The 16,722-nt window shown below is 40.0% G+C and overlaps 1 protein-coding gene across 1 annotated transcript; it reads left to right on the top strand.

Annotated features, from left to right (window-relative positions):
- The first annotated feature begins 2,158 nt into the window (after nucleotides 1-2,158).
- LOC108234057 lies at nucleotides 2,159-16,642 on the top strand. Its single transcript, XM_017412904.3, has 2 exons — nucleotides 2,159-2,349; nucleotides 4,261-16,642. Exon 2 carries the CDS (start codon nucleotides 4,453-4,455, stop codon nucleotides 15,865-15,867), a length of 11,415 nt encoding a protein of 3,804 aa, XP_017268393.1. The 5' UTR covers nucleotides 2,159-2,349; nucleotides 4,261-4,452; the 3' UTR covers nucleotides 15,868-16,642.
- Nucleotides 16,643-16,722: the final 80 nt, after the last annotated feature.

The following is a 16,722-nucleotide window of genomic DNA, read 5'->3' as shown; positions in this document are numbered from 1 at the left end:
GGACAGCTGAATATAGTCACCTCAAACAAAAGATTTGAAAAACACATTTAGTGTCTCCAAAATTGACTACAGTCGCTGTGGAATTGAATCATTTCCCAAAACAAAGGATGCTGAAGTTATAATGACTCCGATCATCATTAAGTTCTGCATGGTGCCCATAATTCACTGCTTTAATATTTTATAAACAAGTCAAGTTGGTGTTGACATTCAGCTGTGCATGTGGCATCATTGATAATTTCTCTGTCACCTAAAAAAAGTCCTGAGACTGTTTTGTTGAGCATTGTTATATCAAATTAGCTGGAGAGCGGCCAGAAATGCAGACGAACATGGTGAATGTGGGGGACAGTAGTTGAACTCTGTTCTTACATTGCAGTTAATGGGCTTCTTTTGTTGCAGTAATGAAATATTTTTCTGCAAGGACGAGAGGAAATGTGGCCTGTGCACATATGCACTCATCTGACACACACACACACACACAGAATGTAAGAAACGCAGAAACAGCCAGCATACTCCAGATCAGCAGACACGCAGCTCTTTACATTTGGTGCAACGCACAAAATGAACTATTTTCTAACTTGCACTCAAATTTAGACATAAAGTGCATTCAGGCTGGGTCCACTGAATGGCCAAAACAACCCACTGAAGTCTCATTTCTGCTTTTAATTCCTGCTTCAGAGCTGATCAATAACACAATCAATTAGAATCAGTTAAGTTCATGTCCGAATGGAGATTATACAAACAAAGCATATCTTAATGCAGCAAGTAATGTGTCTGCTGTCTGCCACATAACCACAGCTCTGCTTTTCCTTACTCAGCACAGGGAAGAGCATCCTCAGCGCACGTGATCAATGCTTACAGTCCTCCACTGTGAGGAGGACTTAACGAAACTATGTCAAAGTTGTAAAGTTGCAGTGTGATAAAACCTGTCAAAAAGTCTACGTTTTTCATAGCATATACAAACTCAGATGTCCTTTCTAACCTTGTCCACTAGAGGGATGTGGTGAGCAGGAGATTTGTTCATACCTTCCGTACATTTCATCTCAAGCACTCAGGTTAAAGACATCTAATATTATTTATTTTACAGAATTTTCTTCTTTTTTTTGTTTTGCAAATTTAACTGCTATTAATTTAACCTATTTAAACTGTGCTATGCACTGAAAATCGAAAGGAAGTAAAGATGATATAGCAGCAAATTTAAGTTGTGAAGCAGATTTTTCATTCAGTATAAAATAAATCTAGGGATAAATGTCTAAAAATGTGATTTTTAGACATTAGGAGAGAGAGTGAGAGCAGTTTAAAAGGGATTACCTCAGCCTTTCCTCTGTTTCTCTGAGCTGCATGTGTGTGTGTGTGGTTGTGTGTGCATATGTGAAAGAGTGCGTCTCCATTAAGGCCCATGTGTGTGTGTCCATCATCCCACCAAGCCAGCACCGCAGCCGCCAACAATCCCAGGAAACTATCTGCTACAGCAATCTCCTATTATAGCTTTGAGCTGTAGGAGGGGAGGGAGACGAGGGGTCAAAGGGGGAGGTACAGTCCCTCCCCTTCCACTGCCTTACGGCCTTTTCTGTTGGAGTTAGCAAAAATGCAGTCAGGAGATTAGATGTGGAAATATCATATTGTATATCCGGTGGAGAATTTGTATCAAGACATGTATGTTGCTTCACAGAAAAACTGATGGAAATCTGAGGCAAAGCTGCTAAAACACATCTCTCACTTGCATTTACAGAAAGCTTCATTCAGTCTGCTGTGATGTAGTGGGTGGTGATTAAGACCCACTTGTTTACTATGCTCTGTGGAGTGCCTCTCAGTTCTGTTCAATGTAGAGGATTGGACTTCAACGTGAGACAACTTATGTCTTCCAACTACAGCTTCCCACCAGAACCAAACAACACATCATCATACTTTTTTTTTTAACTTTAAACCTCCTGAGTGAGTTGCGCCCAGCTAGTTCTCACTGCTACTGACCAACAGTAGCTGCCCAGATTTATAAATAGTTGAGAGGCTGTTTGTTTCATCCTTCTGACACTTGACACCAAGGGAACTCGCAGACCTCACATGCTAGTTCAAGCCCTCTTTCTGTCCCCCCATGGTGGCCACTCTCTCTGGTACAACTCCTCTATTTCCGTCTGGTCTCCTGTCCTAAATCCAGTGTGGTCAGAAGCTCACAGAACTCACCGTGGAGGATTTTACTTTGGACAGTTGTCAATAGAAAGAGCTTGGAGCTGCCAGGGAGTGGTTGTGGAAGGTGACTGTTCAGGATCAGACGGGTTTGGGCCTCTTTTGGGCCAAGAGCCGTTTGAGAAGTTTAATGAACAGGCCTCAAATAATGGATTATAAACCTGAAAGGTAAGATTTTAGACTTGGTGTTGATTTTTTTATATTCAGCAAGGAATATTAAATTTTTTAAAAATGTTAAAATGGCAGATAATGTCAGCCTTTCACTTAGAAATGCAATGTCTCTAGGTTTTAGCAGCAGAACATTTTGGTATTATAACTAATCTCAAAACTTTAGTTTTTTTAGTTTATTTTAGTCTCCTCACTGTTGCTGACATTTTTACAAACATTTAGATGTCCCTGGTTACAGAAGTGACATATATGAGGCTGTTAAGTCTGCTGCCGGACCAGAGTTGAATATTACTCGTCTTTGGTGTCAGGTTTTAAAACCAGAGGCCTGTCACTAGACAAAAATAAACTCATCACATACAAGAATGAAGAGAAAGCATCCTGAAAGTTAGAGATGAAATTATCATTGCATAGAAGTGACTCAAATTAGAAAATCTGCTCCAATTGCTCAGATTTTTTTTTTTTTAAGTATAGAGCACTCTGCCTCCATTGACCTGCATGTGATGTTTAAATACAGACATCTAACATAAAATACAATTTCTGACTGTTTTACTAATGATTCATTTAGCAAACTGATGGAGAATATAGATGTTAAGAAACTACAAATTGTTAAACCAGTGCAGTCTCCTGAAAATGCAAGGTTACACTTTTGAACTTTACTTTGTATGCTTTTGATGCTGAAACTGCAGCAGAATAGAAAGTAACTGCGGAGAAGATACGCATGAGATGGATGGTCATCATGTCAGGGAATATTATTAAACTCCAGTATATTTTGAGTAAGGTGACAACTGCTTGGCAGAATTTAAGTAGCTCATATGCACAATATTCTAAATCTATAAACATTTTGTTAGAAATACAGCCCAAGAGAGCTAGTGTGATACACATTAGGTTTGTGTAAACAGTTAAATATATTTTTGAGAATTAGTATTATAATCAATTTTAAATCCATATTTTTACAGTTGTAAAGATAATAAATTAATAAGAAAAGGAGAATAAACTAGGATGCTGCCATGTTCAAAACCATCACCACACTTACACGTGGCCCTGCATTATATGTGCTATATTTGCAAACCAAGAAATAATTTTATTTATTAAAACATGCTTTATATCCAATGATATTTCAGTCAGTCTAACTAAATATAACTGGTAATAAAAATTCACAAGGGAACCATTGTACCCGTTTATGAACTTATCTGCAGGTTATTTCCTAATCTTACCTCCAAAGCCTAAACTTAGAAGCACTTCTAGTAAAAGATATTTTAGTCTGCTTTTCACCTGCTCTATGTAGTAAAAGTAAAACACTTTCTCAAGATTAGTTTTCAGTAAGTTATACTTCTCTAATTTTGATCATATGATTTTATTATTTGACTCAAAGAGAGACTGCTTAATTCAAGTTTGATCTCTTTCAAATGCTTATGATTAAAATTATAATTTTGACCTTAGACTCTAAGGTCTAAAATCAAATTAATATGTATATATTTTATTTAAAGTAAACCTACATGTGTGTTCTCTGTTTAATTCGTACCGATGGCTCTCATTGCCCAAAATAACTCACGTGAGTTTGTCTTTACTGGGCCTAGCAACAGTGTGGTTTTATCCACAACATGCCCCTGAAGGTCACAGTGATTGAGTGAAAGGATTTACAGAGCTGTTTTCAGAACCACATTCAGTACATTGCTGCTTAATGCAAAGGGGAAAAAAGGCTAGTTATCATAAATCATACAGGACAATAGAAGAATTGAAATAATCTTGCATAAGAAAAACTGTGATGCAAATTTTAGGCTTTAGATTAAGGCTAAAAAAGTGGCTCTCATAAATGAAAAGTTATGTCTGTTTCTTGAACAAAGTGAATATTTGAACAAATATTACCAGATCCAGGGTGATTCTTTTCTCTCTTGTTTTTTGTTGTTTTAGGAAAACAGCAAAATCCAGGATTATCTGTGCAAAGATAAACTAAAACACACAATGCATTTGGAGCAACTCCTGAGGCCAAAAACTCCGGCTGCTGCAGCTTCACCAGCAGGCACAGAGTATAATTTTGAGGTCTATATTTACATGAATGACTGAACGGCTAAAGAGAGCTTTACTTGTTAGCGAGTCTGCATCATGACCTCAGTCGAGAAGCATCGCTCAAGCCGAAGGAGCAGAGGGCATCGAAAGCACAGCACTGGAGGCTTCAGCAAGGCCTCCAGTGGTGGGTCCTTCCTGGATGAAACTGATCGTGAGGTCAGTAATCTGACAGACAGAGCATTTAGGAGTCTCTGTATCGGGGATGAAGCTGTTTATAATGACTCTGATCTCAGTTTGTCTTCGCCAAGCACTCAGAGGGACAGACAGCTGGCCTTTAGCCAGGACAGAGACATACTGGAGAGAGACAGAGAGGAACAAAAGAGAGCAGCGCAGGACAATTTCAGCCTCAGAGTCCAGCAGTATGGACAGGATTGGGTTTTTGGAGGAATGAGTGGAGCAGACATCTACAGAGATCCTCAGTGGGAAGCTTATGGGGAAAGGACACAGGGGATGGTTTCTGCCACATTCCAGCACTCCTTTGTGGAAACCTCTCAACAGGGAAAGTCTCTGAGGGAGGGGGAGCTTTCCCTCTTTAGCAACGGTGCTTCAGAGTTCGGTTCACAGCAACGCAGAAGCCGCTCCAGAGTTTCCTCTCTCGTCAGAGCCTTTAACTCTGATGGACATAGGGACGAAGCAGGACTGGAAGCTCAACTCAGAGAGTGGAGTGATGGGACAAGCTGGGACAGATCAGCTCTTATGAGTATCCAGAGGGAACTTTCTGAATTCTCTACATCATACCAGCAAAATTTCAACAGCCATCATTTCTCTTCTGCAAGCCCATTTTCACCTCAAAACACAAACGTCTATTCTTCTCAAGTGGGAGCAATGGCTCAAATGTCTCACAACTCTGCATCTGCATACATGAGGTCATCACACATTAAACACAACATGTCTGCACAGGTCAACTCTAACTTTATGCACAGTGAGTTCAGTCCCTTCAGGTTATGGAGGGATCACAACAGGTTTCCGTTCCATCAGGGAGAACTCTCTGGTTTTATGCAATGCTCAGAGTTTCCTAAATGGTATCAGACACCAATGTATAATGAACTTTCGCTTGCAAATCAATCACAGGATCCCTATAGGGATCTCAGACATCAAAGAAATACTCTGGCACTTGCAGCTCCCTCAACACACTCTATCTCAACTTCCAAGGTGCTGCAGAAGTCTTCAGTGGAGAAACGCTGCGAGTCAGAGCTGGCAGGTCATTATCCTCACAGGAAGTGGACACAAAGCCTGGGAACTAACAAACTTCCATCCCAGCGCCCATCAACCGCATCGCCTACCACTGAGATGTCTCGACGGGTCAGAGACACCATTGGCTCTGTCAAGGCACTCCAGCAAAAAGTCAAAATTATGTCAGAGCAGCATATCACAACAGATGAAACAGCACATAAACAAGGAGTCTTGTACGGGAGGGAACATTTGGATAACCCTGTCAACAGTGCTATAACAACAGAGCCAAATGTTTTTAGCAGTAACACAAGAAGTGCCTTTGGCACCAACCAGCTGCTAACACCTTTGGTCTATGCACACCAGGAAGCAGAGACATCAAATTTCCATCAGTATGAAGTTTCTCCTCAACCGGTGGAGCATCCACCAGTGCGAGCTGAAAGCAGGGGAGCCACACCTGATGTTAGGATATCCAACTACAAATCTCGAGCCACAAGCCTGCTCTTCAATCTGAAAGATAACAGGAAGAGAGTGAAAAGTACCTACAGTCCTACCAAATTTAAAGTTTTGGATGTTCTGGAGAAGAACAAACAGGAGCCACATGAGATTGTGATAGATACCCCAGTATTGTCAGATCCAGATATTCAGTTACTCCAGCTACAAGAACCCAGAAGGAGAAATGCTGCTGTAAACCAGTACCACAGCTCTGGACTATCACTTCAAACTTCTGAAAGAACAAATACAGGCCAATATCCTGAAAATACATCAGCTCAGACACAAGGTCAGATGGTTCATCAAGCTGGATTCAGTAGCATCACACCTGAAAATTACACAAACTATCAGCTGGCTAATGGACAGAATCCCTATGAAAGTGTAGCATCATTTACTCCCTATAAGCAAGATTATCTTGGATCCATGGAGCATCCTCAACAATCTCATTCAGGTGTTGACGCAGCAAACTTAAACACTGACAACAATCAAAGCCGAGAGTATTTAATAAGCAAGGCAAATACTGAGCAAGCTTTTAATGAAACAGTGGGAGGAGTATCCTCAAAGGTGAGTAGATATGAGCAGCTCATAGAAAACAAACAGAATTTTAAAAATCCTTCCTCACTGGAAAAACTGAGACAGAGAAACAGCCAAGACACAGAAAATGTCAGTATGAAAACAGATATCTCTCCATCAAGACAAGACACACTGCCATTAACGGAACGGCCAAGAACAGAAAACCAGTCAATTAGAAATAAGGATGTTGGAAAAGTGGAGTTGAAGGAAAGTTTGGTATTTGAAACATCTTCTCCTCAAAAGGCTGATTTGGTCAGGGCTAAGTTTTCCAACCAACTGGAGTCAGAACAAGAAGAAAAGATGAATAAAACCAAAGATGGCATTTTAGCACAGAAATATAACAAATACATTGAGAAAGAGGGTATAAGCCAAAACAACCTTTATCCTACAACAGAAAAATCTATGATCATGCAAAATATAGGTCAGATTAATCAATTTATGCCAGTTCTAAAGGAGCAGGAAAACCAAAGTCAACAGCAAACAGAAGTTAAGCCCCAGTTTGAAGTTCAGAAAAAATCCTCAAACCAAGAAGGTCTGCCTTCCTCAACAATGACACATCAGATAATAGACAGAAAGGTTGTTGAAATGAAGAGTGAACAGGACACAGCAGAAAATGCACAATACTCCAAAGAAGAAAAGACAAACACTGAACTGAAGACTCAGGTACAGCCAAGAAAAACAGAATCAACTGAGTTTATTTCTACTCAGAGGGCTGATTCAGAAAATATCAGAACAGAAGAGTTCAAATTAGACCCAACAAAGCTGGAGGATCTAAGAAAAAGCAAAAAAGAACAAATTAAAGAGGAAGACAAGAAAGGAGAACATAGAGAACATTTCACAAAAAAAGAACTAGAGTTGGATGGAGATAAAAAGACAAAAGCTGCACAAACCAGAGTTCAGCAGTTAACAGATGAGCCAAAACATATTACAGAGAAAGCCAAGCACGAGCATGTGACAGAGGAGCAAGTTAAAGCAAAACAAGCTGAGACAGAGAAGCTAAAAGAAGAACGCATAAAAAGCAAACTGGCAAAGACCGAAGAGACTGGGACGGTTGGAATAAAGCAAGCTAAAGTTGAACAGCCTACAAGTAAAAGAAAGAATCCAGAGCAAGTTAAGGAGGAACAGCTGCACACAGATCAAGCTGAAGGAGAGCAGATGAAGGCAGAAGAAGTCAAGACAGAAAATATTAATCCAGAAAAGGTTGAGGTTGAATATGGAAAAGAAGAGCAAACACATCAAGTGAAGGAGCCACAAACCAAAGCACAATATGTTAAGATAGAAGAAGATGAAATGATAGAGATAAATACAGATCTTATTAAAAGTGAGGGTGTCAGAGAAGTTGAGAAAGAGAAAGATTTAAGTCATGTAGGTCAAGTAAATGCAGAGAAACCAACAATACTGATATGTAAAGCCAAAGGCCCTAATATTGAAGGGATAAAAACAGAACAGGTTATGCTGAAAGAAAACAAACTGGATCGAAGCAGAGCAGAGCTATCAACAACAGAAAACTTGTTGGAGAGGTCAGATCATCTCACAGCTAAACTAACAGCTGCACAACATGCCATTAGGGAACCAGATAAAGTTGAGCAAGTTAAGACAGAATTAGCTAAAGCCAAAGCAGAGTTAGCCAAAATAAAGGAGAAAATGAGAGGGGAACAAAAAGAGAAAACCAAAAACAATTCTGTCATAAAGGAAGGTGGCTCGTCAAAGAACAGTATTCCTTTAAGTATAAATATGGATAAAAAGAAAGATGGTAAAAAGCAGGATCAGTCAATTGAAATTCAAACTCATAGAGGAGCTGATGATTATGAACAACTCAGGGAGAAATATGGTTTAACAAATGCAATAGCAACAAATAGAAACAAAATGTTGACAGGAAGTGCTAATGAAATAGACAATACACTTCTTGATGAAGCTGGGAAAGAAAATAATGCAAAATTAAAAGATGGGCATAGTCCAGCATGCTCATTTATTGCAGCTAACACTGAAAATAAGAAAGAAGTTAGTAGTGCTAAATACAAAGAGATGACAGAAACTCAGTCTGTCCACAGTGAATCCTCTAAAGAATTCAAATTATCTGGTGCAAATTCTTTTCCTACTGATTTATGCAATGAAACAAAGCAAGACACTTCTCCTGACAAATTAAAAAAAGGCAGTAGTCAAAAGTTGGAAAAATGTGACTCAGTGAACGACACACTCTCACAGCAAAGAGATTCTGGTTTGGATAAACTGTTCCCCCTTCAAAGAAAACCTGAGTCAAATGAGAACAGTACAGACCTGAGTAAAGATCTGCCTGTTACCCCTCCAAGAGGTTTGTCACAAAAGGAAAGGGCTCAGACCAAGCAGGAGATTCTGACTTCCAAGATAAAAGCTCATGCTGAAAAAGAGATTTCAGCAATTAAAGAAAAGGGATTTGCTTTACGAGATGGTTTCATAGGCAAAGGTTCTGCCAAGCATTTAGCAAGTGGTCAGAGTGTCAGTATTTGGCAGAGGCCACCATCATTGGAAGTGCCCAAGAATCATGAAAATGTGGTGTCCAGCAATGTTTCACCAAAGCATCAGATTGAACCTTCAGGAATACAAACAGGGCCAGTAAAGTTTGCCCCACCCCAGAGCTGTGCTGCAATGACAGGAAAGCCTGCAGCAACCACCACTCAGTTAGAGAATTTAGAAAAGCCTGCAAACAGAGCAATGAGCAAAAATGAAGACAAATCACAGAAAGAAGGTGGAATCAAGTCACAGGTTCAAACTAAAGAACAGACAACAAAAAACAATCAAGAAAAAGAACAAGCTAATCACACAGACATCCCTGGAAGACAAAAAGATGAACTTCAGCAAAAAGTCAAAGGTGAAATTTTCAATGAAAGGAAAGAAGACCAAACACAAGATGCACATGTCAAAGCAGTAAATACCAAACCTGTGACCACAGAGGAGGTTGAAAGCAAAGAAGCAGCTGACATGAACTCAGCACCACTAAACGTTGTAGTTGGTCCAAATGAAATGACTGTAACTGATGACAGCCTACAGATCATGGGTATTATGGTGACTGTACGAGAAAGAAAGCCATCTAAAAACATTACTCAAAATGACACTACTGAAAAATTAATTGCTGCAACAGAAAAAGAGTGCAACAAATCAGAGTTAAATAAAGACAATCCAAGCCAAGGACAAGATGAAAACAAAAACTTAAACGAGGCTAATTTAGCAAAGGAGATGGACAGAAAAAAAATGTTATCTATGGTGAAAGAAGACCTGGCTAAAGTTGATCAAAACAATTATTCTGATAATGTGCAACAAACTTTATCTTTGGAGTCAAAAAAGAAGGACACAATAAAAAATGCCACAGAAAAAAGAGAAAACCTCCAGCATGACAGTTCTAAAGTGAATCCAGAGCCCCAAGATGAAACTCAGCCAGAACCAGCAACTGAAAAAGGCATGTCTTTTACAGTCACTGTTCCTGCTAAGGATAAACTGTTGACTGAAACTCAAACAGTTCTCTACAAGCAAAACTCAACAGCAGATAAAACAAAGGACATCATGCTTAAAACTGCAAAAGAAAATTTGGCAAAAAGCTCAGGAGAGACAACGAATGAAAAGGGGAGTGGCCAACAACAACAGCAAGCAGCACAAGTCAATGAAAGCTTTACAAAAAGTGTGGTCAACTTTAAAATAAACAACAGCAAAGCTGAAAGTTCAATAAAACAGCTGTCAGTGAATAAAGGTATGACAGCTGTTGAAAATTCTAATAGAAGCAGTAACATAGATGGGCTAAGTGCACAGCTGCAAGAGGAGAAAAAAGAAAAAACATTTAACAAAGCAAGTTCTTCTAATGACTCACTGCAGCTCAATGAAAAACAGAGCAAAGAAAATATTCAAGATGTTAATGTGCATATTGACAGCATTGCCATCAGAGTTGTGCCAGCAGTAACTAAAGAAGACAAAATGGAAATGGTGGGAAAAAATCACAGTAAATCTATCTCTTCTGATCAGGAGCACCAACAAAATATATCATCAAGTTGTAAAGAAAACACAAATACACCAATCAATGAACATTGTTCCAAAGGCTCCACTCCAACAAGCAGTGAGCAGAAGACAGGAGAAAGTCTCGAAGATAAATTAGCAGTTCAATATGTGTTGTCCAGTGTGAGAAAACTGTCTGACTCACTGAAAGCAAGCAGCAAACAAAACAGCACAAACACAAGTAATGAGAGCTGTAAAGCAGAAAACAAGAAGCCTGAATCAAATCTACAACCAGTGGAAGGTGACTACTTTCAAATACAAGGAGTAACAGAAACAAGCAGTGAGGCTCATAGCAATATAAGAACTACTGAAGATAAATTAAAGGAAAGGGAACTTCCAGGGTTATTACCAAACACGACTGCTATCAGCACTGAATCATGCAAGGAAATCAAGAGTGAAGCTTTTGTGTTCAGTCTGGATCAAAGTGAAAACAAAGCCAGCTCAGGAAAAATTCAAGACGAGACAAACAAAAAGAAAAATTTGGAAAGAGAAGATACCTTGGCTTCAAACCAAACTGATGGGTCCATGAAGAGGCGGGGTAAAACAGACAAAGCAGAGGAAGGCCAATTAGAGCCCATCAGTAAACGTAAAGAGGAAAAGCTTCATTTGTCAACAATGGAAAGACCAAGTTCAAGAGAGTCACAGCCACCAAAGACAAATCTAGTTTCAGAAAAATCTGAGGTTAAACCAAAACCAAAAGGAAGGACCTCCACAATCCCTGAGATTTCAGCACTTGCAGACTACGCCAGATTAAAGGTAATTGTTGCAGAGGACAGAGACGAGATCACAGCTCAGGAATTCCCTCCCAACAAAAAGGAAGGATTCTTCCCACTAATACATACTCGTCACAGCAGACGCCCTGTGTTCACTGATTACCCACAAGACCTCTCAGTGAAAGAGAAAAAGTTGCCAAATAAGACAGACGCAAGTGCAAAAGTAAATAAAGAGCCCAAATCAATAGTGTTTACTATTATGGACAAGGAGCACCAAAGAACAGGGATGTTCAAACTGGGAGACAAAGAAAAACATGAGAAAATGGTTTTAGATACCAAAATGAATGTAGATCTGTTTGAAAATAAGGATAAAAATTCCTGTCAGAAAGAGACAAACAAGTCATCAACTCAGACAGAAAATCTGGGTCAAGAAAGACTTGATCCAAGAACTGGTCAAACAAATAATCATCAAGTAATGACCCCATCTTTTGTGGCCAGGAAGGCAGACAACAAGTCATCTGAAGTACTGACATATTTACATCCAACTATGGGGCAACACCAGACAGAAATATTAACTCATCCAGAAAAATGTGAAAGTCCTGAAATACAAAAAAATAAAGAAACAAGACCTAAGACTGAAGATGGGGGGACAGGTGAAATAAAACAAGAAAAGCTTACAACTCAGTGCAAAGAAACCAAGGCAAAGCAGCAGGAGAAAAGACAAAAATCTGATGAAGAAGGGGTGTCTAGGCATGAAAAGGAACAAAGTAAAGAGGACATAAAAATCAAAAATATGATAGAGGAGAGAAGAGCTTCTCTGGCTGAAGAGGAGAGGAAAGCCACTCAGAGAGAAGAGGAGAGAAGAGCAAGGGAGCGTGAGGCTGTAGCTATCATGATCAAGGAGAGGCGAGAAAAACAAAGACAAGCAGAGATAAAAGCAGGGGAAGAAAGAAAAACCAAAAAAGGTGAAGAGGAGAAGGTTCAAAAGGATGGAGAGGTACAAATTAAACAAAAAGTGGAACCCATGAGGACAGAAACTGATGAGAGGAGAAGAATGAAAGTTGGGGATGAAAGAGTGACAAAACTAGGAGAAAAAGAAAAGGAGAGAAGGCTAAAGCAACAAAAAGAGGAGAGAAATGCTCAGGAGGAGCATCAAAGAAGAGCTGTGGGAGAAAAGCAACAGCTAGCTATCCAAAAGGAACAACAAAGGAGACTTGCACAAGAGGAGCATAGCAGGAAATCTGCACAGGAAGAGCATCAGAAAGGAGAAGCAGAGGAAAACAAAAGGAGAGCAGAACAAAAAGAGCAACAAAGGAAAATTGCACTTGAGGAACAACAGAGAAGAGCTGCTCAAGAGGAGAGGCCAATAAGTGCTTTGCAAGAAGAACAACAGCAAAAATTGACAGAAGAACAGCAAAGGAGAGCTGCACAAGAAAAGCAAAAGAGAAGAGCTGCTCAAGAGGAGCAACAAAGGAGAGTTGCTCAAGAAGAGCAACAAAGGAGAGCTGCTCAAGAAGAGCAACAAAGAAGAGCTGCAGAGGAAGAGCAACAAAGAAGAGCTTTACATGAACAACAGAGAAGAGCTGTTCAAGAGGAGCAACAAAAAAGAGCTGCAGAGGACGAGCAACAAAGGAGAGCTGCTCAAGAGGAGCAACAAAAGAGAGCTGCTCAAGAAGAGCTACAAAGGAGAGCTGCTCAAGAAAAGCAACAAAGGAGAGCTGCAAATGAAGACCAACAAAGAAGAGGTGCAGAAGAGGAGCAACAAAGGAAAGCAGCTCTAGAGGAGAGGCAAAAGAGAGCTTTACAAGAAGAAGAACAACAGAGAAAAATGTCAGAGGAACAGCAAAGAAGAGCTTCACAAGAGGTACAACAGAGGAAAGATGCAAAAGAAAAGCAAAAGAGAAGAGCTGTTCAAGAGGAGCAACAAAGAAAAGCTGCAGAGGAAGAGCAACAAAGAAAAGCTGCACAAGATGAGCAACAAAAAAGAGCTTTACGTGAACAACAGAGAAGGGCTATTCAAAAGGAGCAACAGAGAAGAGCTGCAGAGGAGGAGCAACAAAGAAAAGCTGCTCAAGAGGAGCAACAAAGAAGAGCTTCAGAGGAGCAACAGAAAAGAGTAGAAGAGGAACACCAGAGGAAGGCTGCACAAGAAAGGCAGCAAAGGAGATCTGCTCTGATTGAGGAGCAAAGACAAGCTAAACAGTCAAAGGAAAATATAGTTGTTGATATTCAAGAGGAAATTGAAAGAAAACCGAGAGAGGGATTGAGATCTGCCTTGAATTTAGACAAGGAAAATACCAAACTGATCCATGAACAGAAGAAAATGCAGCAGCAGACTGAAGAACACAAGGAAGAAACACATATAAAAGGAGAATGGATGAAAACCCATAACAATGAGGAAAGGACTGCTGAAAATGAGAACATCTTAAAACAAAGTGAAGAACTGCAAGCCAAACACGAGAGCACAATTCTCCTTGAGAAAAATACAACTGCACAAGAAGTGATGCTGGCTAATAGAGAAACTGATGCACAGGCTAAAAAGAAAGAAGAAGGTGAAAGGGAAAAGGCAAGAAGGGTTCAGATGGAGAAGCAGGAAAGAGCAGCACAAAAGATGGATGCTCTTCAGTATTATGCTATAACCTCAATCGACACGGAGAAGAAGCCCAAAGAAAGACAGCTATTTTCCCCTTTACCTTCACATCAAAAAAGCAACCAATCAGTGGCTGAATCAACTGAGGATTTTTTGTACCACACTAAGCTTCACAAACCAAATGCTGCTATATCTCCAGCTCCTCCTCTGCCCCGTTCTAATGTTTCCTCTCCTGCTCTAGGAGTCAAACCTTCAATGTTTAGAGTAAAGGATAACACTTTTAGAGGTTCCTCTTTCACCAAGTCAGTCAAACCACGGTTTCATAAGAACTTTGGAGAGGATTTCTGGATGGGTTCACCCTCAGACAGGGCATCAGACAGAGAAGAGGATGAACAGGAGACAATTAGACGAAGTGCTGAAACTCCTGTCAGTCCTGAAAAAGGATTAAACCAATTTGCTTCTAACAGTGAATCTGCAAATTTCCTCTCAGCATCATCATCACAAGACTATTCAACTTCCATCACTCATCAAAGGCCTTACTCCAGGAGAAGCATGGCAATGGATGATGATGAGTCCCGCTCTATTGTCAGCAATATGTCAGAGGATGTGGAGAGCTTTGCGACAAGTGCAGCAGACATGGCAGACGTACGAGCCCTGTTGGATTTTGAGAGACCTGAATCAGCTTGTAGCTTCAGCAGTGATGTGTCCCGTTCTCTGGGCAAACCTCCAACAGTTCCACCAAAAAGTGAAAAGGCCTTGCGCAGAGCTCAGAGGTTGACATCTCGAAGGATAAAGAAAGAACTGTCTAAAGTTGCAGCAGGAAGCTCAGTAGGAGTTGAGAAAGAAGTCTCCAGTTTGCCTTCCTCCACTGAGGTATGCTCCTCCAATCATTATGCTGTGGCTTCTCCTCATTGTTCTCCACCTGTTGCCTTTGCTCATGCTCCAACTCTGGGATCTAGCTTGCCCTCCTCTCATACAGAGCACCAGTCTTCTCATCACTCTTTCCATGCTTCCCCTCATGCCACTGGTCCAATCTCGCTTCCCATTTCCTCAGCTCATGCAGGCTCCACTCCTTCCCTACCTTCTGTGTCTCTTCATGCTTCTGGCAATGCTTCCAAAGCTGCTGCTCCTAAGACAGTTGCTCATGTTTCTTCATCTCCCACTTCCCACCTGACCAACCCCCACTCTGCTCCAGTGACACAGTACCATGTAGAGTCAAGCCCCTATCATCAGTCCTACCCGCTGACCCAGCGCAAGGTTCTGCAAGACTTGGGTTCTGGTCAGTACTTTCTGGTTGACGTACCTGTTCAAGTGAAAACAAAAACTTTCTTTGACCCAGAGACAGGAAAATATGTTCAGCTGAATGTGCGACAGTCAGGTCAAAACATTTCGCAATCTCAGCCCCAGCAAACATACCCACAGGCTCAACTCCAACCCCAAATGCAGATCAAGCCTCAACAGCAGCCCGTCACCCGGGCATCTTTTGCCGGCAAGCCGTTTGTGTTTTACCAAGGCTACCACAGTTATCCCCAAAGCTACCAGCCAGCTGTTATCAACTCTGTGCACCTCAACAGGTCATCTGGTCCTGCAACTGTCCAACAGCATCCTGGAGAGAGCAACATTTCAACTGAAGGACAGGAGAACTCTGAAGGCCATCGGTACAGCCCAGAGAAGACACCCTACATGGACACAGTTAATGACATTAACAGAACATACAACACAGTAAACAACACACAGGACTCAAATGAATCACTGTCAGAATGTAACTCAAACAACCAGCTTATAGGAAGTTCAGTTTGTGAAGACAATAAAACAACTAACTCTCTGTGTCAACCTCGTGACATTATAGCCATGAGTGAACTGGAGGACTTCATGGAGGTGTCAGACTGGTGAGAACAAAGACAGAAAGAAATTATAGCAGTATTTTACAGAGTATTTATACCCCAAATGCATTGTATGGAAAATACATGAAATATAATAGGTCCTTCTGAGATAAAAAATATAAATTAAAATTAAAATTCTGTTGTTTCTGGATTGTAGATTTTAAAAGTCCATGTGACATGCTTTAAATTGTTGCTGCTGCTTTTTTCAGAACTTTGCTGTTCTATTTATTGTTTTAAAAAGTTCACCATTCCATTTGACTTTTGAATGTGGCAAGCTAAGACGTGGTTTAACAGTATTATCTGTTTTTTGTTGCCTGTTGTACTTGGACAAACATAATACATTAAAAAGCAACAACCTCCAACTCAAAACTGTTTTGGAGCTTCAAACAAATATTTTCTGTGCTATGAAAACTGACACGGCCATTAAGTTTTTCTCTTTCTTTTGATTGTGAAAGCCTTTACTGGCTTTATGTAATGCATGAAAAATGAAATGTGAAGTATCAAATATTTTAAAAGGTTGTAAAGCATAGTTTGCAAATTCAGCAACAGTGAGAAAATCAGCACATGGTGGGGTAATTGTTTCTGTTTTTAAGATTTAATTTAATACAACAGTCCATTTTTTAAAATGTGGACATTTCTGAGAATGTTTGCATGTTGCTGTGAAAGTAGCATGTCATAAACTTATTCACACAATAAAAACATTTTATTTATTTCTTATCGTGTGACTGTTTCAGATATTAATGGCTGTAAATAAAAGAAAGAAAAAATAAAATTTTGCTGCAAAACTTTGATTTTATTTTAATTTGTAAAAATATATCATTTTATCAACTCTATTTTTAAAAGTGTAAGGATGCTATGTGAAATG

The sequence above is a fragment of the Kryptolebias marmoratus genome, linkage group LG22, assembly GCF_001649575.2.
Source record: "Kryptolebias marmoratus isolate JLee-2015 linkage group LG22, ASM164957v2, whole genome shotgun sequence".
Lineage (NCBI taxonomy): Eukaryota > Metazoa > Chordata > Actinopteri > Cyprinodontiformes > Rivulidae > Kryptolebias > Kryptolebias marmoratus.
Note: the sequence above shows the minus strand (reverse complement) of the source record. Positions and strands in the feature narration are given on the sequence as shown.